The sequence below is a fragment of the Carex rostrata genome, chromosome 8, assembly GCF_964058835.1.
Source record: "Carex rostrata chromosome 8, lpCarRost1.2, whole genome shotgun sequence".
NCBI classification, from domain to species: domain Eukaryota; kingdom Viridiplantae; phylum Streptophyta; class Magnoliopsida; order Poales; family Cyperaceae; genus Carex; species Carex rostrata.
Window position 1 is genome coordinate 9466823 of NC_135925.1, and position 27593 is coordinate 9494415.

The following is a 27593-nucleotide window of genomic DNA, read 5'->3' on the forward strand; positions in this document are numbered from 1 at the left end:
ACCATTATCCATAAAAATTAATTCGAAAGGAAAATTGTTTGGCAAATTTCTTAGGAAAAGAGTGCCAAGCAAAATGCAATATCTAAATGGAAGTTGGAGTCCAAGCCATAATTGTGGAAATTATTACCTTTTCTTTAACCAACTATAGTAAGAGAGAGAAGGAATTCTTTCCTTGGAATGGGTTAGGTTTTACTTGTATATACTACACAAGCAAAGAAATGTGGTGCAACCTGAAAGAACCACCAACCCAGGAGCCGATGTCTAAAACCCGACACCAACCCAAGGACACTTTGAACAAACAAAAGGGGCCATCTTATTGTTACTATCATGTTTACCAGTACATAAATAAGATATCATTCCTCTTCAAATACACTTCAACAATAAAATCTAGCAAGACACAACAATCCAAATAGCCAAACAAAAGAGGAAAAAGAGAGACAAATAGGAAAAAAGAATAACATCAAAGAATGATACTTTGCATTTTTCTATCCATAATAACACTCAACCTCTAAAGTTCCAGAAAGTTCGCATCGCTATATATAAATATATATTGCTATAATCATTATCACTACTATTACTCAGGTTCACTTGTTTAATCAAGAAGGTTATGTATGACTCTACAGCCAGACCAAACTGCTGATATCAGAGAAGTTGACATAGTTACCAATAAAGAAAACAGTGAGCAAGGCAGCAATAGCTGTCACAATCCCGATTATCCAAGACCGCATCTTTCTACGGCCCCGGTTGCGGAGAGCAACAGGAACAGGTTCAACCCTCTTTAGCTGCTTCAAGGTGGCTTGGGGCCTTGTGGCACGCCTTGTGGCTGCTGTTGGTGCAGCAGGAGGCACATCCTTCATCTCAGCAATCTCAGATGGTGTGCTGCCCTCAGCAGAAAGAGTAGTTATTGTGTCACCATTGTCTGATTCGCCCCCAGCCACCTTTCTTTTGTCCTTCTTTGCTCTCTTCTGTATTTTTTCACAATTAAAATTCTTTCGTGGAGAAGTCTCTTAAAGATACCTAGTTATTGCATTATAAGAAAGTCCAATTTTGCAAATATAGCCCGGATGAGTTAATATATGCTAAAAGGATACCCTGGTACCGCAAGTAATTATTGCGACATAATAAATAAATGGTGGGTTTACACCTTTTTTAACAAGAATATAAATGCAAAAGAAGACATAGCAACAAACATGGAAATAGCGACAAGACATGAAACAGTTCAGGGACAAGAAAAACAAGAAAATGAGTGTCAGACCTTATCACGTATTTCAGCTTCCTTGCGGGCCTTAAACTCAGCTCGCTCCTGTGCCTTCTCCGCTTTGCGCTTCTTTCTCTCCTCAGCTTCTTTTGCCTTGGCCTTCTGTTCCTCTCGGAGCCTCTCTTTCTCCTCTGCTTCAGCCTTCGCTTTTCTCTTTATATCCTCTTCTCTCCTTGCCCTGTCCTCCTCCTCTCTCTTCCTCCTCTCCATTTCATCTTCTTCCCGTTTCTTCTCAATTTGAGCACTCTCTACTGTTGCTATCACATTGTCCGTAACCACCACCGGTCGATCCATTACTTTTTCTTTAGATGAGACACCCTTATTATTTCTACTGTTACTATGTGAAGCTTTTTGTTTGCCATTCGGCAGTTCAGGAAACTCGTCACTCTGTATGGAAGTAGATGAAGAGACCCGGGTTGACTTCGCCAGTCTTATTTCATTTGTAGCTGGGATCAATGGAGTGCTTGTCCTTCTATAAGTAGAGGAGATCGGTATGACAGGTGGTGCTTCGTCTGGACCGAGTGATCTGCCATCTAGTGTTCTTAGTCTCCTAAGAGTGTTGAGTTTGTTGGAATTTACGTATTGTTTCCTAAACTCAGCATCACTATTCCACAGATCCATCATCTTTTCCACCTAAGTTAAGAAACAATAACGAGATTTCATAAACAAAATGACTGCCATAAGGTGCTGAAAGACTATATAAAGTCAAGTTCCTGGCTTGTCATATGGAATATATATTTTTCCCTTTTTCTTGTTTCAGACCCCTTCATATCAGATGGTACTGATACAAGCGATCTAATTAAGGTATGATAAAAGTTAAGAGGCAGCAAACTGAATAAAAGCCATGCAACAGGATCCATGTTGAATAAAATTTCAATGGTGAAAATTTCAGTAATAAAGAAAAGTTCAAGTATTCCCAAACCTTTTCAAACAATTACAAAATTGGTTCCTGAATTTTCATTTGCACTAGGTTAGTAAACCTTCAAAAGAAAAGCCAGTTATTCCTAGTTTAAGTTGCTGGACTAACACTGTTACTTTTTCTGACATGAACTGATTGGTTTCTCATGTAGATGCGTACTCATGGCATGACTGACTATGCTTTCATTAAGCCAAAAACAGAGGTTTAAAACAGATCAAGGATGCGAACATAGAATTTGTTACTTCTTCAAAGGGCTGGAATATCAGATGTTGTTAGTGTAGCAGCTGGACATCCACACAAATGCTACTTTGATTGTTTTTAATAATCCAGGGGCCAATTTGGATCTTTTGTGGAAGTTGAGAGATCAATAACTGAAAGTTCTCTATAAAAACAAAAACAATACTAAACAGGTAAACTGCTTATAAATAAAAAAAAAAAATGCAGATATCACACAAGTACCTGTCTACTGCAGAATGACCGGACCCCCTCTTTGTCAGGAGGGTTCTGACTCATGAAGCTGGCTGCCCTTTTTTGATCATCTCTATAGTTGAAAAATTGCTTGTTCTGCATTGGAAAACCATACCCTCAAAAAACTTCTCCAATTAAACAAAATGAAAAATAACTACCAAACATAGGTTCAGCATTCACCTTCCCAGCCAATTCACTCTTCAAGTCACGCCAGTACAAGTAACCCTTCTGACGGACCTCATCAGCAGATTTATATTCATCTTGCAAGGTGCAAAATGAAAGATCTATCTCGTCATAGGCCTGCTGGGCTGCTCTTGTTTTGGCTTCAGTCTTTGTCAGAGTTTTCCCTAGAACTTCCAATTCAGTCTTCAGTGTCTGTGGCACAACAATATGCACATTTAATAGCAATAACTTTTCAAAACCTAGAAGTACCTATTCTAGGTACAGGTGCGAAATCCAGATGGGAATTAGGATAAAGAACAAACAGACATACACCATTGTATAATAAAAATATTGCTAAAACAGATGATTTTCTATTTATACAACGGTAAAATGCAATTGAGGCTGCATGGTCATAATTAGCTGGTGAAGTAAAATCATGGAATCAGCTAGTATAACCCAACACCATCCCTCCACCAACACGCAACATAACTAATACAAAATATATATAACAATTGAAAGATACTATGGTACAGCACTCTAGTTGCCAGTATCATCACAAAAGTTCACGGTGAAGGATGTACTAGAAACTGAAGAATGAAGAAAGAAATAATCAAATACCTTCAGTTTATCAAAGACACTATCTTTTTGGTCAAACGCCTCATCGATTTCAGCAGCTGAACCCATATTGTCTATTAGCTTCTTCCTTTGAGTTTTAAGTTCTTTGATCTCTTGCATGAGCATCTTCTCTTGTTTCAATGTCATGGTCTCATGCTGTAGACTCTTCTCCTTCATCTCTATCTACAAAGTCGAACAATAATTTCACGAACATTAAGAACAGAGAACATTTATTATTTCACAAGTTGCTAGGAGGTCCTTTTAGGCATTTCATTGATGCATAAGTATGGATTTGTCTTACCAAATCATCCATATCATCAATAGAGTTTGCCTTGTTTAGCTTGTTAATCACTAACTGCACAGTGCTTATCTCATGTCTCTTGGCATTGAACACAGCCCGTGCTGCTCTCTCCTCTTCTTTCGCCTTCACCACTTCATCCCAACAATCAGAACAAGTTTTCTGCACAATATAAAAAATTTCACACATATGGCTTTTAAACAAGTAGCAAATATAACAATACAATAAATATACACAAGTGAAAAAGGAAAAAAAAAAATTAAAGAAGATATGCAATGAGAAGGGCTAGCGGTCATTACTCTTCTCTTTTGCATTATGTCCCGGATAGCATCCCTAGTACGGGTCATCTCATCCAACCGTGCTTGGGCCTCCTGTATCTTCTCCCATTGCTTCTCATCTGAATATCTAGGCACCTTGATAATATATATTGCTTGTCTTTTTAATGGCTGCACTTCAGGCTTCTCTCCATTGGAAGTGGAAGTTTCAGGATCCTCTGGCATTGGAGTCTGAATTGTCTCAGAACTTTCTTCCGACTCCTGTTGCAGGATGGCAGGCCCGTTTTCTCCTATGCTGATTTTGAACTTACCAATCTGGACAGAGTCCTCTAGTCCAATTTCCCTGGTAGAAGCATCATTGGAGGACACGGAAACTGTTTCTGCTTCAGCTTTTGATTGACTATCTTCAAATTCGGTAGCAGATCTGTCACTCTCTTCTCCTACACTCGTGCTTTTGTTTTCTGAATCAGCTAAAACCTCACTAGAGGACTCAACTAATTCATATTCCTCAACTGACCTGGAGCCAATCTCAAACTCATGAGATGCAGAAACTGCTCGGGCATCCCAGGCAGCATCAGCTCCAGAATTCTGCATTTTTTCAACTTCCTTGGTTGATTCTGATGACGCCTTCTTGTCAGGTAGAGTATCAAAGACGGCTGTCTCGGACTCACCATTTGCTTCTAGCAGGTTGCATTCCTGCTTTGTTTCTGATTCTGCAATCTTCTCCTGGTCTGGAGAAGTAAAGCAGAGAGCACGATTCTCCTTCTCAAACAAGATAGGAGGCAGAGATATTTCCGATTCACCATTTTCTTTACCACTACAAAATGTGGTTACCGTGTGCTGATCTTCAATTTTGGTTTCAGCAACAGTTCCATGCACCACTTTCGATTCGCTCTCAAAATCTGACAAAGGCATCTCCTTTAAATCAGTTTCAGGTGCTTCCACGAACTCATTTTTGCCATCAGAAGGGACTGGAACTTTGGTTTCTTCATGCACCTCCTCTTCTTGAGAAATAATGGATGCCTCCTGTTGTTTCTCAAGCTTCTGTTCAGACTCAACTTTGACAGCTGAATCCAATGGAGACTGATTGATTAACTCTGTACCGGGTGTATCTGACCCCTTATTGCTTTGCATAGAATCAGATACCTCTGCAGACACTTCATTCTGTTCATTTACTTGAGAAGGATTAGATCCCACCTGCTGCACCTCGTGCTGAAGTTCGGATTCAACTCCAACAGCTAAATCCAACAAGGGAAACTCCTTTGAATCGGTCTCTGGCATCTCCAACTCCTTACTGCCTTGCAAAGAATCAGACGCACCTTGTGATTCTTCGGGGATCTCCTCCTCTTGAGAAGGAACGGACACCTCCTGTTGTCTCTCATGCTTTTGCTCAGACTCTTCTTCTACTGCCAAATTCAATGTAGGATCCTCCAACACTGACACTGGCATTTCCTCCTCCTTCTGGGAAGGAATGGGCACCTCCTGTTGTCTCTCATGCTTTTGCTCAGGCTCTACTTCTACTGCCAAATTCAATGTAGGATCCTCCAACACTGACACTGGCATTTCCGCCTCCTTTTGGTCATCCAGAGAATCTGATATTGTGCCAGATTCTTCATACATGATCTGCACTGAAGGTACAATGGTTGCTTCCTGTTCAACCTCCTGAGGTACTTGTTCTTCAGCAGTTGAGATATTTAACTCTCCATGTTGGTCTGGTTCTTCAACAATGGTTTCCGACTCATACATCCTCCCGTTTTCTTCGCCATTACCCTCAATTGAACCAGATGCAGGATGCTCTTGTTCTTCTTTTTCACCTGATTCACAAACCAGTTCAGATCCATCATCCTCTCCATTAATGATTTCTGACTGATGCATCACCAAATTAGCATCTTTCTTGCTGTCCAGTTCACCCGTCAGACTCGATCCAAATTCTTGTCCCTTTTCATGGCTATTTTTTTCAGCCACTGCTTCTGCACTTGAATAATTATTCTCACCAGTGCCACCCAGTTCCTGGTCCTTTCCCTTATCTTGACTAATCTCTTCAAACACTGTTTCTTCACTCAACTCTTTCTTCTCAGCACCACCCCTGAGTTTCAAGTTGTTTTCTCCAATCTCACTTAATTCTCCATTTTCAGTGCCCTCCGTACTGTTTACCTCTGGTTCCCCTCCCAATTCAGAAGCAACAGTTAACGAGTTCTCCAAAGAAGGCCCTTCTTGTGCAGGATCAGACCCACTCCCCAATTGAACCTCCCCTTCCACTTCTTTTCCTTCAATTTCATTACCATCATACACCAAAGGAATAGGAGAAACCTTATCTTCACCGATGGTTTCAGGATCCGCCTTTTCGTCCAATTCAAGATTTTTCTCCGAGGGATTGTCTGAATCACCGTTAATGATGACGAAAGGGCCCCCGATCTCATCTTGATCGTTCACCTCCCGTTCGTTGGAAGCAATGCCGTCGGATTTCGCCAGATCCTTCTCGGATCCGAACTCCACGCGTGCTTTTCCCTCCAATTCCACCCTCGGAGCTTCTGCTGATCCGTTGCATTCGGTTGAATCCATCGCCATTGCTCAACCGGCGTAGCTATACCAACAGAAACATCGTGTAAATCGAAAAGATTTAAGAAACAGAAAATTAAAGAGGAAACAAGGAAATAGATCGACAAAAGTAGCATTCCGCCCTGTGAATCAATAAGTACCTATAAATCACGACGAACCCCAGCAAAGGATCGCAGATTCTGATTCGGATCTTCCAGAAGATGGCCACCTCCGACGATCTGTACCTTCTCTCAGTCACTGTTGCTTTGATCCAAGGCTTCTTCGCTCCAGTGTGTGTGAGAGAGAGCTATAGAAGGATGGAGGAGAGGAGGAGAGGAGGAGAGGAGAGATTTGGGAGTGCAGAGGGGTTTTAAATCAAGAATGAAGGAGCGATGCGATCTGAAAATTCTTTTATTTCCCGCAGAACAAACAGACTGCTAAAATAATAGCGTCCCTATTTATTCCCGTTTCATTTTTATTTTCCTGCTTGCCTTTTTCGGTTTTTTACTTGTGTATTTTGTTATTGTTACGTCGCACTACTAAATCTTTTTTTTTTCTTCACAGAAAAAGATGAGATGCGCTAAAAATAGTAAGTGTGGCTATTCCTGTACGTAGTTTGGTGAGTGTATCCCGGGCAAATCTGATGCAGCAAACAGCAATAAAGCCAAGAACTAACAGCCCCACTGTACAGTGAAATAATACACATTAAGATCCACAGAACATCTGCAAAGAATTTACGATGTGGATGATAAAAAGGACAAAAATATACGCGGGGAGTGGGACGTCAGACAACTCGTCTCCAGTTTCATTTACTGGAGATAATTAGTTCAACAGATTGCGTCAAGTCCGGACAAAAAACAAAAAGCCTGTTACTCTGTTAGAGCAGAATTCGTTCACGCAAGAATGACGTGGTAACCATCTGGAAAAGGGTAAAACGGCACCGGAGAGTACAGTCTTAATTAAATGGAGAGGATTCTGTTCACATAATTTGTTTTCAATTTTAGGCGATATTTGTGGAAGTCTTAAAGTGGGGCCGCAGCAGTGAGAACTGGCGGTGGATCCGCTAACCGACATCTCTTCCTCCAGCTTGCTGCTGCAGTTCGATCCTGACAGATGGAGGGGTCCAACGAGAGGGCATAAATCTTACCGTCTATAAGTCTACGTTAGTAGGAGTACTCATACTTCACCCATTGTACCAGGGCTGGGTAACTTGTTTGGAAGTGGCTCGATGGCTTCTTTCAAATTACTGCTCCGCTTTAACTGTTGGTTGATAAATCACTATATCTTTGACTTTTGGGTGTCAGAAAAAAAAAATCCACTAAATATTTAGTATCGAAAAATAAATACTAAATCTTTAATGATTTACTGGAAAAATAAAACTATGAGTCGAAAAAAATACTAAATCTTGACTGATTTACTGGGGAAATTAACTATGAGTCAGTGTCAAACTCAAAGTCTGAGGAAACAGATTTCATCTCTGATTGTGACAGTCAGGAAAAAAAAAAAACTAAATCTTGACTAATTTACTGAGAAAATTAGGTACTAGTCGTTCACAAATTTCTCCAAAATTTTATTTCTATTTTCTTTTCCTTTTAGTTTAATCTCCCGATTAATTCTAGTTTGTATTGTGCCATGCCTATCATTAAGTACTATTGTTGTAAAATCCAACGTGAAATGGACGGATAGAACCATCTCAAGTGATATATTTTAATATAAAAATAATACGGCTGATTAATCGGATTTTTAATCAGATTTTTACGGACAATTTATTGTTCATATATAAATTTGTAAACATATTTATAACTTCAAAATATGTTATTTATTTTTTGAAAATATAATTAGCTTTAATGGTTTTAGCCATCACGAAAATAAAATATGCACCAACCTATTTTTTTACTTTGTTTAATCAGACAAGAGGTTTTTTGTAAACAAAATAAAATTATGTAGACATTCAATAAGAAACAAATTACATTTGTAATAAATATAAATTACACTTCCAAAAAAATATTAAGTCTAAGTATTCATAAATTTTAAAAATTTTAAAACATTTTCTAAATTTAGAGAGAACTAAAAAAAATATATAACAACACTTTATGATAAATTGATTTTGACCCCCAAAATATAGTATATTCTTTTAGGGTGCATTTGGATGAATCAAGGAATAGCTCGGAATAACAGTTATTTCTGGGTTCGGAATAGCTGCTAACCCAACATTTCATAGGAATAGCGAAATAGCAGCTAACCCGAGTTATTCCTTTGTTGAGAATAACGTTTTTTTTTTCATTCAAACACACTGTGTTGAAAATAGCTTACCAAAAATAGTAGCTATTCATGTGTCATCCAAACGTAATATACTAAATGTGGCGGTTTTCTCATCAACACCGACTAGTGTGTTGAATCGATCTTGGCAGCTGTTTCTTGAAGCACTCAAACTATTTATCAAGTAAAATATTCATCCAATTCAGACTAATATATAGGGGCAACATTAGAATATATTAAATTTTTTACAGTAAATTCATTTGATATAAATCTTAAATATTATTATAATTTAAAAAGTAAAATAGTTGGTGTGTTGGCAATTATTTAAATTTGATATGTATCCGATGGAGTCAAATTTAAAATTTTTGATTAATCATATGTCCTAAAACTACAATGTCTGTAATAATTTTAAATTGTTTAAATAAAGACTAAACGATTTTTAAATCGGTCCAACTGGACACGTGTTGTTAAAAAAAAAAATTAAAGAACACACTTATAATTTATAATATATAATTTAGATAATATTTTCAAATATTAAGAGAGTTCAAATACCTTCATTTTTTGTGTGTCGATCATCCTTTTATTTTTTAATTATCTAATGATAAAAATTCTAAAATTTATATGTCAAAATAAAAACGTTATGTATGCAATTTATATTATTTTTTCTACATGCACACAAAGATTATCATTTATCTGTTTTGATTTTATGAATCAATAAGTTGAAAATCAATGTCCATACTTTATCCATACCGGTATATTTTTGCAAGCTCTCAACACTAGTTAAAACAAGATCAGAATGTCATAATCAATTACATATAAATAGAGAAAATAATATATATCACATTTAATTGTTTTGTTTTGACATATACATTTTAAATTTTAGGTTATTTTAGTTTTAGAAATGAAGATATAATGTAGGAACAAAAAATAAAACATTTGAATAATCTCATTAAATAAATACACACACATATATAGAGAGAGAGAGATAGGCTAATGTGCTTTCGGTAGCATATGAGTCGAAATACACACGGTCCAAATTTGAAATTTCAAAATTCAAAAAGTCGATCTGAACCGTTCATCTTGTTCTCCATATTAATATGTGCTTGGAGACCAAATTTAAAATTTTTATGAATTTTTTTACTATTTATTAAGCCACTTTGAAAATTGCTGATCCAACGGTGGCTTAACAAAACAGTAAAACCGTTGGATTAGCGATTTTCAAAGTGGCTTAATAAATAGTAAAAAAATTCAGAAAAATGTAAAATTTGGTATCCAAGCACATATTAATATGGAGAACAAGATGAACGGTTCAGATCGACTTTTTGAATTTTGAAATTTCAAATTTAGACCGTGTGTATTTCGGCCCATATGCTACCGAAAACACATTAGCCTATCTCTCTCTCTCTCTCTCTCTCTATATATATATATATATATATAAATTTTAAATGCACATTAGTAATATCTTAATAATGCATACTATTAAAAAAATGTTTAAGATCAGAAATATAAGGCAGCCATAGGAGCTCCTTTGTTGAGGGAGGTGCATGTAGCTAGGGAAGGCACTTTAGTCCACTGACTCATTGGTCGGTTCATTCTCATGATCTCATCTGGTCTGAAATTTTACCGGTTTGGTAAAACATTGTAACAGGTCAAGTTTGGTACATGGCTTAGAATTAATGTAGCAAGGTCAAGTTTGGTACATGGCTTATGACTGTCTCTGTTTTTATCTGCAAAACAAGTGCGCACCCGCCCACCATATCTCGTAATTGCAAATACATGGATTCAAATTCTTTCTCGTTAGGACTTGGGAATAAGTCTGTTACTGGGTTATTATGGTAATAAAGAAAATGATCTCCGCTAAAGATACATGTAGCATTTCTTATTTAAACACAAAATTATCTTTCATCAGTTTAATAGTCTAGTAGTTCTTCATGATATATTATTTGCTCATATTATTTTTTTCTAGTTTAGTCTTCGATCATGATGATATTAATACCAGGTCTGCACGAAAATGTAGATTTCTAGAATTTTTTGACACATTCAAAGACTGTTTCCTATAACTTAAAAAAACTCTACAGCGAGCGAACACTATATATATTTTGATAATTTTTATATTGCCTATTAGTTCAACATGATCGATTATATGATCGAAGAAACTTATGGGGTTAATTTTGTTAAATTTTCATGCACATTAACAAATACGTACTTCTTGTTGAGCCACCTACGCAATTGGATATTAATTTATGATTGTTTCCGTCCAGGTATCACATAATAATTTGATTGACAAATAAGAAATTCCTTTTAGGCCATTTGACGCATTGAAGTGATATTTAATTTTATTTATTCCGCTATAGGAGTGAAACATATAATCCGCATGAGAAGATCTAAAACAAAAATTTAAAAAGAAATATTCCCAGGGTCGGCAAACGCCCACCACCTAGACCTAGTTCCTTTTTTGTTTCTGACTGTTGAATATTATCCACAGAAATTAATCAATTTATAATCCTAGCTTCTAGAAGCAGTTAGGTGGAATGGGGTACTTTCATATCAAGCCCCCATCGCCACTACTACAAACTTGTGACTTCGATATCATTTGAAAATAACCCATAATGGCTTGCTAAAATAGCTTGCCTAGCATGGCTTATTGGCTTTCAAGAAAATATCATAATACCAGTTCAGTGGATGATAACTCAAAGTGTTTTAATATCTTTTTGGTGTCATTGCAACGTAATGCTGATGGATATAAAAATATGTTAAAAATCCATAATTGTATATACAATTGTCACCCTCCGTTTGATTTTTTTTTTTTTTAATTATCTTGATTTAAAACTATTGTATTTAATTTCTAGTCTTGTTTTCTCATTAAAGGAGCAGTATTCGATATATCTAAGATGTCAAAAAGCTCTTAAAATAATAAAACTATATTGTTTCTCTCTATGTGAAAATTGTAGCAAGATTTATCATGTTTATTAGTTTTAATTGTACTGTTTATATATAATTGAATATATATTTATTAGGATTGCCCCTCGGTCTTCGATCTGAAAATAATAATCTATCATAAGATAAAATTGAACTTTTATAATAAAAATATCTATAAAAAAAATCTTAGGGTCAAGTAACTTTTAACGTAAATGAATATTAATCTGTTATATTTCTAAAACCCATAAAATAAAATAAAAACAACACGATTAATTGCATGACAATTCTTACAAAAAATACAAACATATGTTATCTGTTCAATGAGGATAAAAACAATGAGAAAATATGAGCTCTTTAATTATAAATATATAATAAATAAAAAGAGAGAATAGAGTCAGATGTATTAGCTAGGGTGTTGAAGATGTGGCAAAGGTAAAAAAAAATTGAAACTTATTTCTCATTGTGAAGTATAGATCGTGTCTAATATTTGATAAATGCAATACTTTTATGAAAATGATATATTGATTGTTTTAACAAATAACTTTCTTTCTGAAGTGAAACTCAAAAACAACTTTAGTATTTTGAATGGCAGTTGGTGGTTCATAGCCGAGACCCAAGAGATATGTGCCGCAGATATAATGGAATGTAAAGGGTCTATCTTATAGAATGGTGCTCTATTGTTAACTAATTTTCGAGTTTTAGTTTGACTACCGTACCAGATCAGATATTGTGGAGATGGACTCCGCATGGTAATTTCTCAGTTCATTCATTTTATAGTTGGCTCGAATATGGCGGGGTTCCTAATATTGAATTTAAGAGTATATGGGCTGCTACCATCCCCCTCAAAATTAATTTTTTTTTTATGGTTGGTTAAGCAAAATAGGGTTTTAACAAGAGATAACCTTAATAGGAGAGGGTGGTCTGGAAATTTACAATGTGTATATTGTTCCGAGATGGAGTCGGTTGATCATTTATTTGTCAATTGTCATTTTGCTAGATCTATTTGGGCATGGATTGCTACGTTTAATAGGTTTGTTTTTGTATGTAATTCTGTTGTTGATTTATGGGAGTTGGATTATTGCATCCCTCTCAAAGATGCTAATCTTGTTGAGATAATCCGGGGGGCTGTTTTATGGAACATATGGTTGGACAGGAACAGGATTTTATTTAATGCAGGTCGCGTATACACTGTACAGATTTTAGGAGCCACGATTATGGCTCTAGCTAAATTTTGGGCTACGAATCAAAAATCTAATCTTACATCTCAACTTAATCTAATTTTACCTTCTGATTTGAAGGACCTGATAGGTTCCACTATGGTTTCCATGGAGGCTATACAGGATTCAACCCATATGCATGGTCTAGGGATAACTTTGATGGATGATGTGTCTGACTCAAGCTCCTCCATATCCTCTGCCAATTAATAGGCGTACAGGGTCCCTTTTGTCTATTGGCATGTCTATGGTTTTTGTGGTGTTGTTATAGCTTGTTACCTTGTTTACTTGTTTTGGTTTTGCCAAGTTGTAGTAGGTTACTGTGTGTTGTTTCATTTTGTTGATGTACCGATCTCGTCTGATTGGTACTATTTGGATATTGTATGATTTTCTGTTATATGAAAATCGGTGGCTAAGCCACTTCTTTCAAAAAAAAATGGTACACAATCTACCAATCTGAGTACGAGCACATAAATTCTGCAGGCTCAATATATACCTATCGATCTGAGCGCAGAAACTCCGGATTCTGCTTTTATTTTCTGTTTTTTCTTGTCTATTTTTGTAAAGGGGTTCAATTGTAATATTTTATGTACTGGTAAATGTTACATGTATTGGTTCAAAACTATATAATTAGTTTGTCCTGATTAATAGAAATATCGCTTACGGGCTTTCAATCAAAAAAACAAAAACAAAAAATTATGGTACACGACAACTTACATTAGAGTAAAAAATTTGTACTGCAAAATTTATCAATTAACTACATAAAATACTGTCAAAGAGTAGAAATGATAATTTTCTAAATTTATAACTATATATAATTTAGTGATTAACTATCGAAAAAACTATAGTGAGACGTTAACGAAAACAATGATAAAAAATATATCAATATATCCATTAATCCATGCACATTGAACTTTAAACTAGCGTAACATGGAATCAATTTTCAACTTTATGTATGTATTTGACTACTAATGTAATCAAATAAACTAACATGGACTAAAAAAAGATATTCTCTTTTAAAGTATCCCCTTTTTGGTTGGATGTCAAATCATATATCAGACAAGAAGCATACTGCTTATGCCTATCCCCCTATTCTCAACAAGACAATTCATTCACAAAACATCCCAAATTAAGCTAAAATTAGTTCCAACCACATTATAGCGGTGTTCAAATTTTGCATCCGAATCTGCTGAAATTCGGAATTTCAGGGACCTGCCCCTATCTCCCTCCTCTCTCTTCTTTCTCTTTCATCAAAGAGAAAGAAGAGAGAGGAGGGAGATAGGCAGAGAAGGGGATTGCAAGGTTCCTGAATTCTGTTTGGAATTTCAGCGGATGTGAATTCTCAAATGCGGGTTCTACCGATCCTCTATTCTAATTTTACAAATTGTTAATAGAGTAGAGTTAAGTGCTCTAATTATGCTTCACATTTTTTTCTCTGTTTTTGAAATATGAATAGTCTATCCGAACCGTTCAATATGATATTCGTATTAAAATGTACTTGGATACCAAATTTTATATTTTTAGGAAATATTTTAGTATTTTTTAGATAGATACAAAATTATTATTTTGAATTGTCCATAATCTTCTTAAAACAATTATTTTGTACTTATCTAAAAAGAAAGTAAAAAGAAATTAAAAAAATTCAAAATTTGATCTTTAGCACATTTTAATACGAAGTTCTTATTGAGTTGTTCATATCGGCCATTCAAATTTTGAAAATAAAAATAAAGATGTGAAATATGATTAGAGCACATAACCGATAATGCATTTTAACCCTACTCTTTTATATATTTGTTATTGTCATATTGATACCTGCAAATGATCCGCAACACGAATTTGTCGTAATCAGCCACATAAAATCTAACTTGGTAACAAATTAAAGAATACGGTGGGTTACTTTCAATTCCGCCTTAGGTATATCACTTTGCTTTCACTAGAAGCCCGGTACATGCTGCCTGGCGCAATCAGCGGGTAACTCTCTTGCTCCCTTTTTCCATCATTTTGTTTTACTTTTCTATTTTTTTTTTTTTAATTATCCTATTTATTTTAGCAAATTAGTGGACCAAGAGGCAACAATCTGTTTTTAGTTGTTTGATCTTTATACCATTTTAGTAATTTTAGCAGAAATAAGAAGGGGTCAGGAGGTGATACCAGAATTGATAACAAACAAAAAATGGTAGTGTTGCATTTGGCAGGGGAAACCGGTCCCCATAAGTTCTGCCCATCTTTTACTATTTTCAGTCTAAACATACAAAAAAAATATCTTCATTGCAGAGGATCAATGATTTATGTTAACAGTGTGTTTAACGCTTTACCAGTGAGGTGAATCAGGAAGCTCACATGTAGGGGTGTCAATGGGTACGGTACGGATTGGATGGAGATATTTTCACACCCATACTCATTAAAATTGACTTTATCCATTCTCTACCCGTATCCATTAAAAATTGACTTTACTCTATCTTACCCTTGCCCGTTAATATTATCGGGTAACAAAACAGTAGCGGATGAATAACGGATAATACTAATATAATAATTAGTTTTATTATATTTTACAAATTAAACATAAAAAATTCATTCATTTCACATATATGTAATTGCATTTCTAATAAAAAAAAGTGCAATCAATTCCAACTAAACTGTTTTCTATAAATGAAGAAAATTTAAAAACACGAATATATATTTAGGTGGGTTGGAAATTGAATTGAATATCTATTTAGATTTTATAATTATCTTATAGAATAACATGTACAAAATAGTCATTACCCATATTCTTATCCATTTGATTAACAAAAAAAAAATTCTTATCCATACTTGTACTCAATAAGTTAATGAAAATAAATCTTACCATAACCGTCTTATTGAATACGATATGAGTCAGATAAACGGCTAAAAAGGTACCATTAACACCCCTACTCACATGATTTTATTTTTAGTTACACATGAGAATGAAATAAGGCGCACTCAATAATCAATACAAGATATGCTATTACATATAAAAAATAATAATTTTACCAGTATTCCCTGTCCTTTTCTTCTTATACTATTTCTTTTGGTGAGATCTGGACGCTAGTGCTGAAAATCATGCTACGGTTTTGGTACAGACAATTACACGTGACAATACATAAGAAGCAAACTTGAACTTTGTAATTGTTCATATTAATTTATTAGCTCACGGCTCACCATATCATTTGATCCTCTCTTTTTTCCCTGAAAACAAGAGCTATGAAATAGCACAATTGTGAAATTAATGTTAATAACGGAATAAGCAAAGAAGTAATTTTACTTCTTGTGAAGAGATAAGAAGGTGACATGACATCTTGTTATGTTAGCATGTTTCCTTCTAATAAATGAAATGAAAGCAGACGCAAGGCACAACAGATAACATGGATCTTAAAATGAGAAACCACACCACCGCTCCCCTTTGTTGACCTTTGGTCATTCTATTCCACGGATCCTCCTCCGTTCTATCGGAAATGGATGTATCTCAGAATTTTGTGAGGGACTTCAAGAAAAAAACAAATTGGATTTGAATTGATTAAGCTAATCAGATTGAAATTAATTAATTAATTCAATACTAGATAAAAAAAACAACGCTCTGTTTCTAATTTCCAATGTACAAATTTCAGAATATCAAAATTATTTTAAGAGAGGTAAAATTTTGTGGACATGTATATCTTCAATAAAATTTTGTAGTTAACCCTCTTTGTGTCATTTGGCTCCGCTCCGGTCAATTTTAAAAATATAGAGTGTAATTCAGTATTATCAAAAAAGGGCGTAAGTGGATTTCTCATCGGGATCCACTTACATCCTTTTTTGATGACACCAAATTACACTCTACATTTTTAAAGTTTTCAAAGTTCAAACAGTCGATTCAAACTGTTTAACATGATGGATATATTAAAATGTGCTTGCATCAAATTTTACATTTTTTTTTTGAATTTTTTACTATTTATTAAGTATTTTACAAAATCGTTGTTTTCAGAACATTGAATTTTTGTATCCATCTTAATAAATAGTAAAAAAATTCAAAAAAAAATGTAAAATTTAATATGCAAGCACATTTTAATATATTCATCATGTTGAACAGTTTGAATCGACTGTTTAGATTTTAAAAATGTAAGGTGTAATCCGGTGTCACCGAAAAAGGGTGTAAGTGGATCCCTCTTATAAATATTACATTTGTATTTTCGTTTCCAATGCTTCACGACTTAATTCATCACTAAAAACACGAGATTGGTAATTAGTGGCAATTAATTATCTTGGTTCGTTAATATAGGGGGATATAGCAGCAGTAAAACAATCAGTAGTTCAATTATTAATATAATTTCCTTGGAAAAAACTTTAATGAAGTACATGGATAGTTGTAACTTAATTCCCATTTATAGTGCGTCTTCACAAATTATAAACAACATTAATTTGCACCGCTTGAGCTAGAATAGCTACTATTTGATAATAGTAATTTTTGAAAAAGTGTGAAAATAGTGTTGATGTGGTGCTATTCGGAATAGCAAAAATGTTGTTTGGATTGAACATTTAGAATAGCGATGGAGGGATTGAACATTTGAGAGAGCACTAATTGTTATTCCGACTTTTTGTAGGAATAGCAAGAAAAACACTATTCTCACTGTTCTGAGTAGCAATTGAGTATATTTGAATGAATTGGAACAAAGCTATTCTCGCTATACATCCAAACATAGAAAAGGAGAGCTTCAAAGCGGTGCTGTCTCATTTGTCCCAATTCGAAGGTGGCTTGCTCTATTGATCATGCTTCTACGTCCCACAGAAAATGCCATTTTCCCTGCACGCTGTATGGAAATAAATCAGCTGAAATTCTGATTCACTCTGAAACTCCTGCAATCCAAAATCCAGCTATCGAATTTTTTTGAGAACGCATCTAGAAACAGCTAATTTTTCCTTGCACGTATCTCGAAACAGTTCGACGACTGGATTCAGATTGCAGGGATTTCATGATGAACAGTACTAACCTCGGATTTCAGCAGATTCGGAGACCTGTTCTGATCATATCTCGGTTAATGGGCACTCAAAAGTCAACAAAAGTCCCACAGTGCTTCCAAACCATCGCCATCTTATAATGGACCATAATTGCACGCTCCATAGCACCAAACATAACCAACATTAATTATATCAAGCTCATATTTACTAACAGTACCGTTTCTTTTCTTTTCTTTTTTGTTGCAAAATAACAGTACCGTTTCTGCTTTGGCATTATAAAGGCTTCTTTAACTATAGAGTATAGAGTGATCGTGCAATGTCTATAGTAGAACCAACCGAGTACGGCCGTTTGCATGCGTTATTATATAATCTATATTTAGTCTTATTTTAGCTTGAGATAGGTTGGTGTTTTATTTAATGAGTAATGAATTATGATTTCGATGGAGGAACTAGATCCTATTAACAAAATAAATTCAAAGGCAAAGAGACATCAGACATTAGATCCCTGTTAAATTTGAGACTGATTCATCTTGAGTTAGTATTACTCCCACTTGGTCAAATCTCACTCCAAAGTTCAAAGTGCTTTTAAGTTTAAAAACTCAAATTTCCTAGTGCAATAATATGAGATGTTTCGTAACAGAAGCAAAAAAAAAATAATAAAAAAAAAAAAAATAGTCATTCCAAATTAACTTATACAATTTACAAGTATCAAAATGTTTAGCTTATTACTAAGTACATCACTAACATCGGAATATGGTTGCTTGCCACATTGAAAAAGAAATATGTTCTTTCTAATTTCTCTTCTTTTCTTTTCTTTTTCTGGAGTTTGGCTGTAAAACATTATACAAAACATGTATCATACTCTCGTGAATTTGATATTTCCTTCTCTTTTATGACTCTATAGATCCTGTAATAAATTAGGATGGCAAAATTTACAAAATATTAGAGAATCATTAACGACTAATCAAACCATTGTACAAGAAAAACGAATTGATAATCAGATAATACATAGACAACTTCTTGCTAGGCTGACTCATTAATCATATATGACTATAATATTTAGAACTTAATCTCATTCCCTTCGGAACGTCCCAAGATAATTATTAGGTAATAGCGATGTAGCAGAACATTGTTTTGGTATGGTGGTTAAATAATGCTTGGAACGTTTCAAAACGCTCTCAAAGTGTGATATGTCATGGTTGACATGCTAATTTTTTCGAAATATAGTTCAACTGTTATAATTTGCCATAGACATGTGCCATCTATTGGTTCAAATGGCTTCCCCATGCAAATTGTGTCATCTCTTGGTTCATGATAAATTACAAATTGTTCCTCATGCAACCTGTGTCATCTTCATTTGATTATACAAAGGTCTGGCAATAAAAAAAGAAAGAATAATGACTTGATAAAGGAAACTTGTAACAGCAAGATGAGTAGATGACAATAGTGATAAATGAATTAGCTACATTACAAGGACCAAATGGTGCTATCACGAGGCCTTGCATGCTTGATGCTGCATAGTATAATAAACAGAAAGCCTTAAACATGCAAATACTCTGGTTTGCCACACACAACTATCAGCATTTCAACATGGGCGCAAATTATATGCTTTCTTCTCATACCTCAGATGGAACACATGATTCCATCTAAAACAAAAGGGACACCTGATGAGAATATTAATTTGGTCAACAATTTGTCTATTGCGTAGATTAAAATCATTTTATTTTGGGCCAAAAATTGGTCATGAAATGCCTAAGCAGGATTCAAGATATATGTAAATAAAAGCTCAATATTTTCATTGATTGTATTAAATATTAATTCAACTCTCAGTTTTTCGAAATTGAATTTGTAAAAATAGCTCACTAATTAAAGATGGCAGATGTGGCATAGGATTTTAGTAATGTTAGAATCAGATTAATTCAGGTCTGGAGTTAACATCCGGTCATTTTATAATCAGCTCAATCTGTGCCTCAAATCATTTAGGTTGGGTCTTTTTCTAGTTTGGCTGTTTCAGGGTCTACGGTTATTTTGATTGGCCACTTTTGCGGTCAAGCGATATTGACTTAGGTGTTGGATTAGATTCAGGTCTTATATTAAAATAATGTTCTGGTCTCGAGCTATTTGCCTCATGGATTATTCTGGGTATCACATATCTCACAAAAATCATTTTGTATAGCAAGCTGAGGTTTTTTCCTCTTTTTTCCCCTTTTATTTTGGTAAATATCAAGTACTCTTATTATGATAGTTTGTTTTGGATTTAAAATTCAGGTCAGTTTGGGTTTGAGTCTGGACTGTCTGGTCATGAGTTGATTCAGATCGGGACTAGGCCAAGAATAAGTTTGCACCATAGAGTGTCCTGCAAGGATACACCGCTTTCAAATTTAATGAATATACATTAAACACTATATTGGGATGCACATAGACCAGGCAAGAAAGAAACAGTGGCAACCATCTACCAGCAGTGGTACAACAGTATCATCTACAAACTCTGTACCAACTATAACCTTGTTGTTTTCCCTAGTTGTTGTTTTCCCCGATTAAATAGAGTGGTCAACATGTAGCAGTAGGTACTCAGTAATCCCAATTTAATATTGCAAATTAACACCCAGTCATCAATTCATCAGTACCTACCTTATTAGAAATCACAAGTGAACCATCTGCTGCATGCCACCTGCCGATCAATCATCATAAACAAGGCATTCATCAGAGTCAGGATTGCCCTGGCAGAATGACTCGAGAGGATCGGCGCCGCCTCTGTCAGTCATGCGACGGCGCAAATCAGCCTTGGCCTGGCTGACTTCCTCCACCTCGTCCCAGGCCACTCTGCACCCCTCTGACTCCTTCTGGCCCTCGTCTCCCTCACACGCCTCTATTGCCTCCGCCACCTTCTTCTCTATCATCTCGGACAGCGCTACTTCCCTCTTCACTGTCCCCATGTATCTCTTCTTCCCTCCAGCCGCCGAGACCTGAGCTAAGAGAGCGGGTCTACGCGGGTCACGGAGTGTGATCGAGCTGCGAGCGATGAGCTTTGGTTTCAGTGTAGTTAAGAGACCGGATCGGGAGCTGAAACATGGATAGTTGGAAGAAATTGAGATGGAGGAGGCCATTGTTGCTTGTGTTTTTGGATCGAACTCAAATGGGCGGCGATCAACTCAAATTCTGCATCTTTATAGTTTTTACTTTATTTGTCATGGGCTCTTCTTTTGTCTGGTAGCGATGGCTTTCTGTTGAAATTTGGTATTGCGTTTGGAAGAGTTCCAGACTTTCAATCTGATAGACGGAAATTGACGGAAGTACCGTTCAGCCCAAATGAAGGACGGAACAGAAAAGAGGTTCGTTACGGCTCCTTGGTGTGAAACGGGGAAATCAGAAATCTGCATTCAGAATTTCAGATCGCCTGCTGCGCTGTACCGTGTAGCACAGAAATTGATGGATCTTCTTAGCGGATTTGCATTCATATTCTCAGAATTTCATTTGGCATCTTTACTTTCTTTTTTATTGTTCTCCATGCTGGTTTTTAATTAAATTATCGAACTTTTCGTCAATCATTTTCCAATTTTTCATGTTGATAGCAGCACGGAGTAAGAAATTGGGACAAACAATCCTAATCCAGTTTTGAAAATGTCGAACCTGATGGAGCTCGGGCGGAGCTCGAAGAAAGGATGCCACGTAGCAATTGACCAAACAAAATCTAAAATTTATACCAGTAAAAACAATAAATACAGTAACTGACCAAAAATCAATCAATTACCCAGTATTACAACACACACTAACACACACACACCCCAATTAAGAAAAAATTAACCTTACAAAGACACAAAATTAAGTCAATCTAAAAAAAAAAATAAACAGTCTCCACTAATTTTTAAGACAGGAACAGAGGGCACAAAAAATGATAATTATGTACCCAAAATACAACATAGATTACAACAAGCAAAAAACAATAAAGTACAAATATTAATCTGACATGGATGAATTTGCCTGATGAAATGAACCATTATCCATGGATTTCAAATCCAGCTCTTCATCTGAGTCTATTACTTCTTCAAAGTCATAGTACGCATTTACCTGTATTTGACCATAGTTACTCCTACAGAAAAAAGTAAAACAAGCAAAAGAGAGGCCAGATTGATTTATATAAAAAAAGTGATGTACCTTAGGCCGAGGCCTTACTGCTTCAAAACTGCGAAATACAGGAGTTGAATAATCCGGTGGATTTAGCACAATATATGCACCTTGATTATTGTATCTTTGCTCTGTTGCCTGCATTTTGACCAAGTATTTTAGTTTTCAAAAGAGCTGCTTTTTTCAGGCTGTCAAAATAACTTGCTCATTGTGTTTAACAGAAGTTGCTGCCAATTTTATACATCACACAAATGCCACTCTCTCAGAAGCTGATGCATAGTGCAAAACTTCCAAGTATGGAATATGTATATACCTCAGCTAGTTTGACAAAAACTGACTCACGCTGAGCAAAAAACAATACTAGCTCCATCAAAATATAAAATTACTGGAAGAACTGTGAGTTAACATCAACCAATTACCCCATCTTTTATTTTACTAGTATATAGCATGTATGTGCTGATTAAAATTGTGCTTCTGACCAAGTTGATAGCATGCAGGAACAATTTCCTGATTATTTGTATTAAACAAAGCACAAAATTTCGAGTTCCATAGGCAACACCGTTCTAATATCAAAGTGATCATGGACAATGGATCTTCTAAGATAGATAAAAATTCAGCAGAAATCATCAAAATAAAAAAAAATGTATTGTAAATACTTATGACAACAAGATTTTGGTTCCAAAAAGTACAAAAAGTAAAAAAAAAAAAAAAAAAAAAAAAACAAAAAATGAGGTGCCGTGGGGACCTGAAATTGAGGGTAATCAGGAGCGCTGAAAATAGTGATGAGTTGTCCTGATGTAACCACATGGTCAATAGTGTACCCTTTCTCCATTCCTCCTAGCTCACTCCTCTTATCCCTCGCATCAGGGCCTTCATGGGACCTGATAATCAACTACCGTTTAACACAGAAAACAAACAAACAACACCTCAGAATATTTGCATTCTCTGTACATATGAATCAGGAAGTTAAAAGTCATACTATCAAGAAATAGTGTCATGATGCAAGAAGATATACTGACTGTTAGGGGTGTTCATTGGGTCCGGTTTATTCGGTTTTGAACCGAACCAAATTAGTTCGGATCAAACGGTTCGGTTTTCTTTTTAAAACCGAATTATAACTTCGGTTCGGTTAGGTTTGGAAAATTTCAAAACCGAAATAACCGAACCAACCGAACTTTTATATATTATGAATTTGATCCGGACCGCCTCGGTTTATTTCTTAATACTCCGTTTTATTTCTTAATCAATTGCTTTAAATACTTCGGTTTATTTCTTAATATCTTAATTTATTTCTTAATACCCCGGTTTATTTCTTAATATACTTCGGTTTATTATAAATCAATTGTTTTAAATAAACAAATTAATATATTTCGGTTTGAACCGAACAAACCGAAATAAAACTTTGGTTTGGTTCGGTTCGGTTCGGTTGCAATGCTAATTCGGTTCTATTTTTAAAACCGAATTATAACTTCGGTTTGCCTAGTTCGGTTCGGTTTCAACGGAACCGAACCAATGAACACCCTAGTCAGTGACTGGGATGCACGTTATCACTAACGGTTAGCTGCTAGAACATGCAAACTATAAACATAAAGGTAAAAAAGGCAAGAGCTAGCAAAGTTCTACATAAAGAAAAATAAGTACAAATGTTGTTACTATATATCTAGTATTGCAAGTATTCAATAGGCACAAGAGGCTATTTCATATGACCCTACAAAATACCAAAGATATGTACCAAAAAGCTACATGAGATATCTTAGGCATACCTCAACAGAACATAGGATATATCACATTACACCCTTTACAACATAAAATCTAGCCTCTGTGCATTTCCTTCTTTTACTTTTAGAAGTTACCCAGACTACCCCTCCTTCCTCACTGCTTATTTCTGCCAACATGAGAAAGAAATGGGGGCTACTTGGATGCTCTAGAAAAGGTGGGTGAGTACGAGTGCATGCCATAATATATGGGGACATTTGATATATCATGTTTCTCCCAGGATGCATGATATATCATCTCTTATTGGGCTAGACATGAAATTTCTCCCACTTATGTAACTCAAATTATTAAGAAACTACTACAAATGCTATTCTCACCAAGTCCAAAAACCTTGCAAAAAAATAAAGCATTAAAATTAATGACAAACCTTTATCTGGTACTTGTACAGAAACTCCTCAGTCATGTCTGGGCCCCACAACAAGCCAATCCCTCTGTCCTTATTGGGTGACAAACCTGGTTTATTTGACGGATCTGACCAGAGAACATCACCAGGAATCAAGTTTGTGCCCTGCCATGGCGGATCAAGCACTGTACGTCTTGCTCTCTCCAGCTCATCCAATGAACCCAGCTTCATAGCATCACTCGTGTTCCCGACAATCTTACTTTTCTTCTTCTTGCCCTTATGTTTCTTATGTGGAGCAGTTACGACACCCCGAAAGAGCCCCCCATGTGCAGTGTATACACGACCTGCTATTATAGAGGCGAGAGGAAGTCCCTCGAAGCATCGTAAGCACTTGCGGTAAACCATCTGACCTTGGTCACCGTACTTAGCCATAACCTCTTGCTCAAATCCATAATAAGAGGTGCAATACTTGGATTCATGGTTGCCACGCAGAAGGAACACACGATGAGGCAAAAATATCTGGAAATTGAAGGTAAAAATGCAAAATATTAAGAAACTAAATTGGATATGCAAAAGTAATCTCATTTGGTTTCAGATTACAGATAAGAGTCTACTAGTCTAGTAATCTAACATCAGAAAAGATAGCACCTTTGGTGCCCAAAGATGGAGTATATGATACGCAAGCAACTCATGAAATTGTATTGTCACCCTTTTCTAAAAGTAAAGATATGTCTAGACCTATTCTAACTTCATTTCAGATACAATATAACAGTCCAGCAGCTGAATTTAAAGTTAAGCAAAGACATCATGTTGGTCATTGGATTGATTTTTTCTTCTTTTCCATTTTCTGTTTATTACATTACTAACATGCATATAATTTATCATTAAAACCAAGTTTTCTAAGAACCTAGTATCACAATTTAATAAACAAACTGAATTAGCTAGTTTGGTTTCTCTTAAATTTAGCCTTTATGGTTGGCGTTGGCAGTGACGACAATTATGAATACAAACAGCCATTTCAAGCAAGGAATATAAGCCCATGTTCTGACATTTCGCAACCAAAATACAAAAAGAAAACAAATTTTTAAACAACTACGATCCAATTTGATTTCTACTTCCTTTTGCAGCTCATGTCTGGAGAGTTGATCAGAACTTAAGATGGACAAAATCTTGGAACTGATCAGATAGTATCCAATTTTAGATTCCTCCTATGCAACAAACTTACAGCAACTGAAACGAAACAAAATTGAAAATGATCAAACCTTCCATGCCAGAAGCAAAACAAAAGTTTCAAGCCCCCAAGCCCCTCTATCAACATAATCCCCGTTAAAAACAAAGAAGCGATCTTCGCCAGGAAAACCAGCATCCTCCAAGAGAAAGATCACATCATGCAGCTGCCCATGCACATCTCCCACCACTACGACACTAGCACCTTCCCCATCAGCTTTTGTCGGGTCGACACGCACGCAGTTGGGTTCTTTGTGAAGTATATTGGAAGCAGTGAGAATAAGGCGCTGGAGAAAAACAGGAGTCATAACAGAGAGGAGCTGTGAAGGGGGGACATGGCGAGAGGACCAGGAAAGAACGGAGGTGAAATTGCGGATCCAGTCGCGCGACAGATCGCCGTCCGGCCATGAGAGAGGGGTTGTTGACTGGTCTGTTACGGTGGTGGAATCTTCTGCGGTGCTAGAAGAGGGTTGGGGGTTGTCGCCGTCTGTGGGGATGGTGGGTTCGGACATGGAAGGGAGGGAGCGGCGTGGTGGGTTTGGGTTTTGGGTTTCGAATTTCGGACTTTTCAGGGGAGACTGAGGGGAGGAGGAATCGGGAGTCGAGTCTCAAAGGCAAGGGGCAGCTTATAGCCTTATACACAGATCTGCTTGAATTCAGAACCCACCAGGTACCTGACTGAGACAAATTACCAACGGACGGTTCTGTTAACCTGGCACGAATCTCAAAACCTATCTCTATTGTTTTCATAGGTACCGGTTTGAGTTTGATCTGACTGAGATTAATCTGCACCGTCCGTTGGTAATTTGTCTGTCTGGTACCTGGGAGAATAAAAACTGAAATTTTTAAATATGTCATTTGAAATAAAATGATAAACAAAAAAAATCATAAATTATGTGAAATTCTATAGTTATCACGGATGCAATTTGAAGTTGCGTTCCCTAAAAATGCGGATGCAACTTGAACTAGCGTCAAAATATTGGTAGACGCAACTTCAAGTTGCATCTATTAAATTAATACAACTCATGACAACATTTGAATATAATTTTTTTATTAATTTTTAAAAATAAAAGAAGCAACTTATAATTTGAATATATTAGAAGAAATATCAAACAAAATAGATAAAGTATCATATAATTTAGATATACTAATATGCAAAATTTTAAACTTTCGAATTAATTTTGTATAAAGTCAAGCGGTCAATATTAGAAGATTTATAAATTAATTTTATTTGTATTTATTTTTTGAAATTTTTTCGACCATTTAACTCTATACAAAATTAATCTTAAAATTTAAAATTTTCATATATAAACGTATTACTAATAAGATAGAAGAGTCTTAACTATTTATATTCATCATTTAAAATCAATCTAATAAATTTTAGAGTTGAATTAAAAAACACTTTCTTGATTAACTTAAAAACACCTTAGTTCTACTATGCGAACTCGACCGAAATTTTATAAGTTGTCGATAGTACCCATCTACCTCGACAATTGTTATTGGTGCCATTCAGCAAGGGTTTCCTTAAGCCTCCTTAAGGTTAAAGGAGTCTCCTTTAGCTTCCTTAGCCGCTTAATCTTGCCGAACACCGGTTCCTTAGCTCGGATTAAGATAACCTCCTTTTGCTCGGATCTTAATCCCCTGCCCCTTCCTTAAGGCACCTCCCCCCTTCCTTTAGCTTCCTTTAGCTATCTTAATCCTTTGCCCCTTCCTTTAACTTACCGAACAACCCCTCTTTAGCGCGGATTATTATTTAATCCACCATATGTTGCCGAACAGCCCCAGACAAAGAACTAAAATTGACTTGATCAATACGACCAACGTCTCAATGGCTTAAACAGAAATTCCAGCCTGACCCAACAGAATCGCTGTTCCCAGTTCGAATCCGTTTTGATCTGCCTGCCCGTTTTGGCCCCTCCGCCCGAGAATTCGTATCCTTTGCATTAACTCAGAAGGGAATCTTTTGAATTAATGAATATTAACCATCCGATTTACTTTAATATTCGTGCAGACTAAATCCGCACTAATATTAAAGACCCTCCTATATCATAAGTAGAGACTGGATTGAATTCGTTTAAAATAAGACAGTTGAGATTCATTAACTCAAAAAATTCCTTTTTGAGTTAATGCAGAGGATATGCATTCTCCGTCCGGACCGCTCCTCACCCATAAAACTCCAGATCTCCATTGAAAATCAATGGACAAAATGATTTGCTTCCGTACCAACCGAGAGAAGAAACACCG

The 27593-nt window shown here is 35.8% G+C and overlaps 3 protein-coding genes across 6 annotated transcripts; all 3 read right to left on the reverse strand.

The window, feature by feature from the left end:
• Nucleotides 1–289: 289 nt before the first annotated feature.
• On the reverse strand, nucleotides 290–7026 carry LOC144558677 (calponin-like domain protein). Its single transcript, XM_078307521.1, has 8 exons — nucleotides 6695–7026; nucleotides 4020–6579; nucleotides 3724–3882; nucleotides 3426–3605; nucleotides 2826–3020; nucleotides 2637–2741; nucleotides 1256–1891; nucleotides 290–965 (listed from the first exon to the last, which is right to left on the reverse strand). The coding sequence occupies exons 2-8, from the start codon at nucleotides 6561–6563 to the stop codon at nucleotides 618–620; spliced, it is 4167 nt and encodes a 1388-aa protein (XP_078163647.1). The 5' UTR covers nucleotides 6564–6579; nucleotides 6695–7026; the 3' UTR covers nucleotides 290–617.
• An 11509-nt stretch (nucleotides 7027–18535) lies between these two features.
• CP12-3 (CP12 domain-containing protein 3) lies at nucleotides 18536–21072 on the reverse strand. 3 transcript variants are annotated; one of them, XM_078307621.1, is made up of 2 exons: nucleotides 20510–21072; nucleotides 18536–18708 (listed from the first exon to the last, which is right to left on the reverse strand). In XM_078307621.1, the coding sequence occupies exon 1, from the start codon at nucleotides 20983–20985 to the stop codon at nucleotides 20557–20559; it is 429 nt and encodes a 142-aa protein (XP_078163747.1). In that variant the 5' UTR covers nucleotides 20986–21072; the 3' UTR covers nucleotides 18536–18708; nucleotides 20510–20556. The 3 variants fall into 3 exon arrangements, with proteins under 3 accessions (XP_078163747.1, XP_078163745.1, XP_078163746.1); XM_078307619.1 differs by having other exon boundaries at nucleotides 18536–18785; XM_078307620.1 differs by lacking the exon at nucleotides 18536–18708 and adding an exon at nucleotides 18801–19251.
• Nucleotides 21073–21554: 482 nt separating this feature from the next.
• On the reverse strand, nucleotides 21555–25949 carry PP7 (serine/threonine phosphatase 7). 2 transcript variants are annotated; one of them, XR_013512966.1, is made up of 5 exons: nucleotides 25385–25949; nucleotides 24147–24641; nucleotides 22749–22884; nucleotides 22034–22141; nucleotides 21555–21946 (listed from the first exon to the last, which is right to left on the reverse strand). XR_013512966.1 is itself a non-coding variant. In XM_078307522.1 (5 exons), exons 1-5 carry the CDS (start codon nucleotides 25859–25861, stop codon nucleotides 21836–21838), a joined length of 1338 nt encoding a protein of 445 aa, XP_078163648.1. In that variant the 5' UTR covers nucleotides 25862–25949; the 3' UTR covers nucleotides 21555–21835. The 2 variants fall into 2 exon arrangements, 1 of the variants encoding a protein (XP_078163648.1); XM_078307522.1 differs by having other exon boundaries at nucleotides 22749–22895.
• Nucleotides 25950–27593: the final 1644 nt, after the last annotated feature.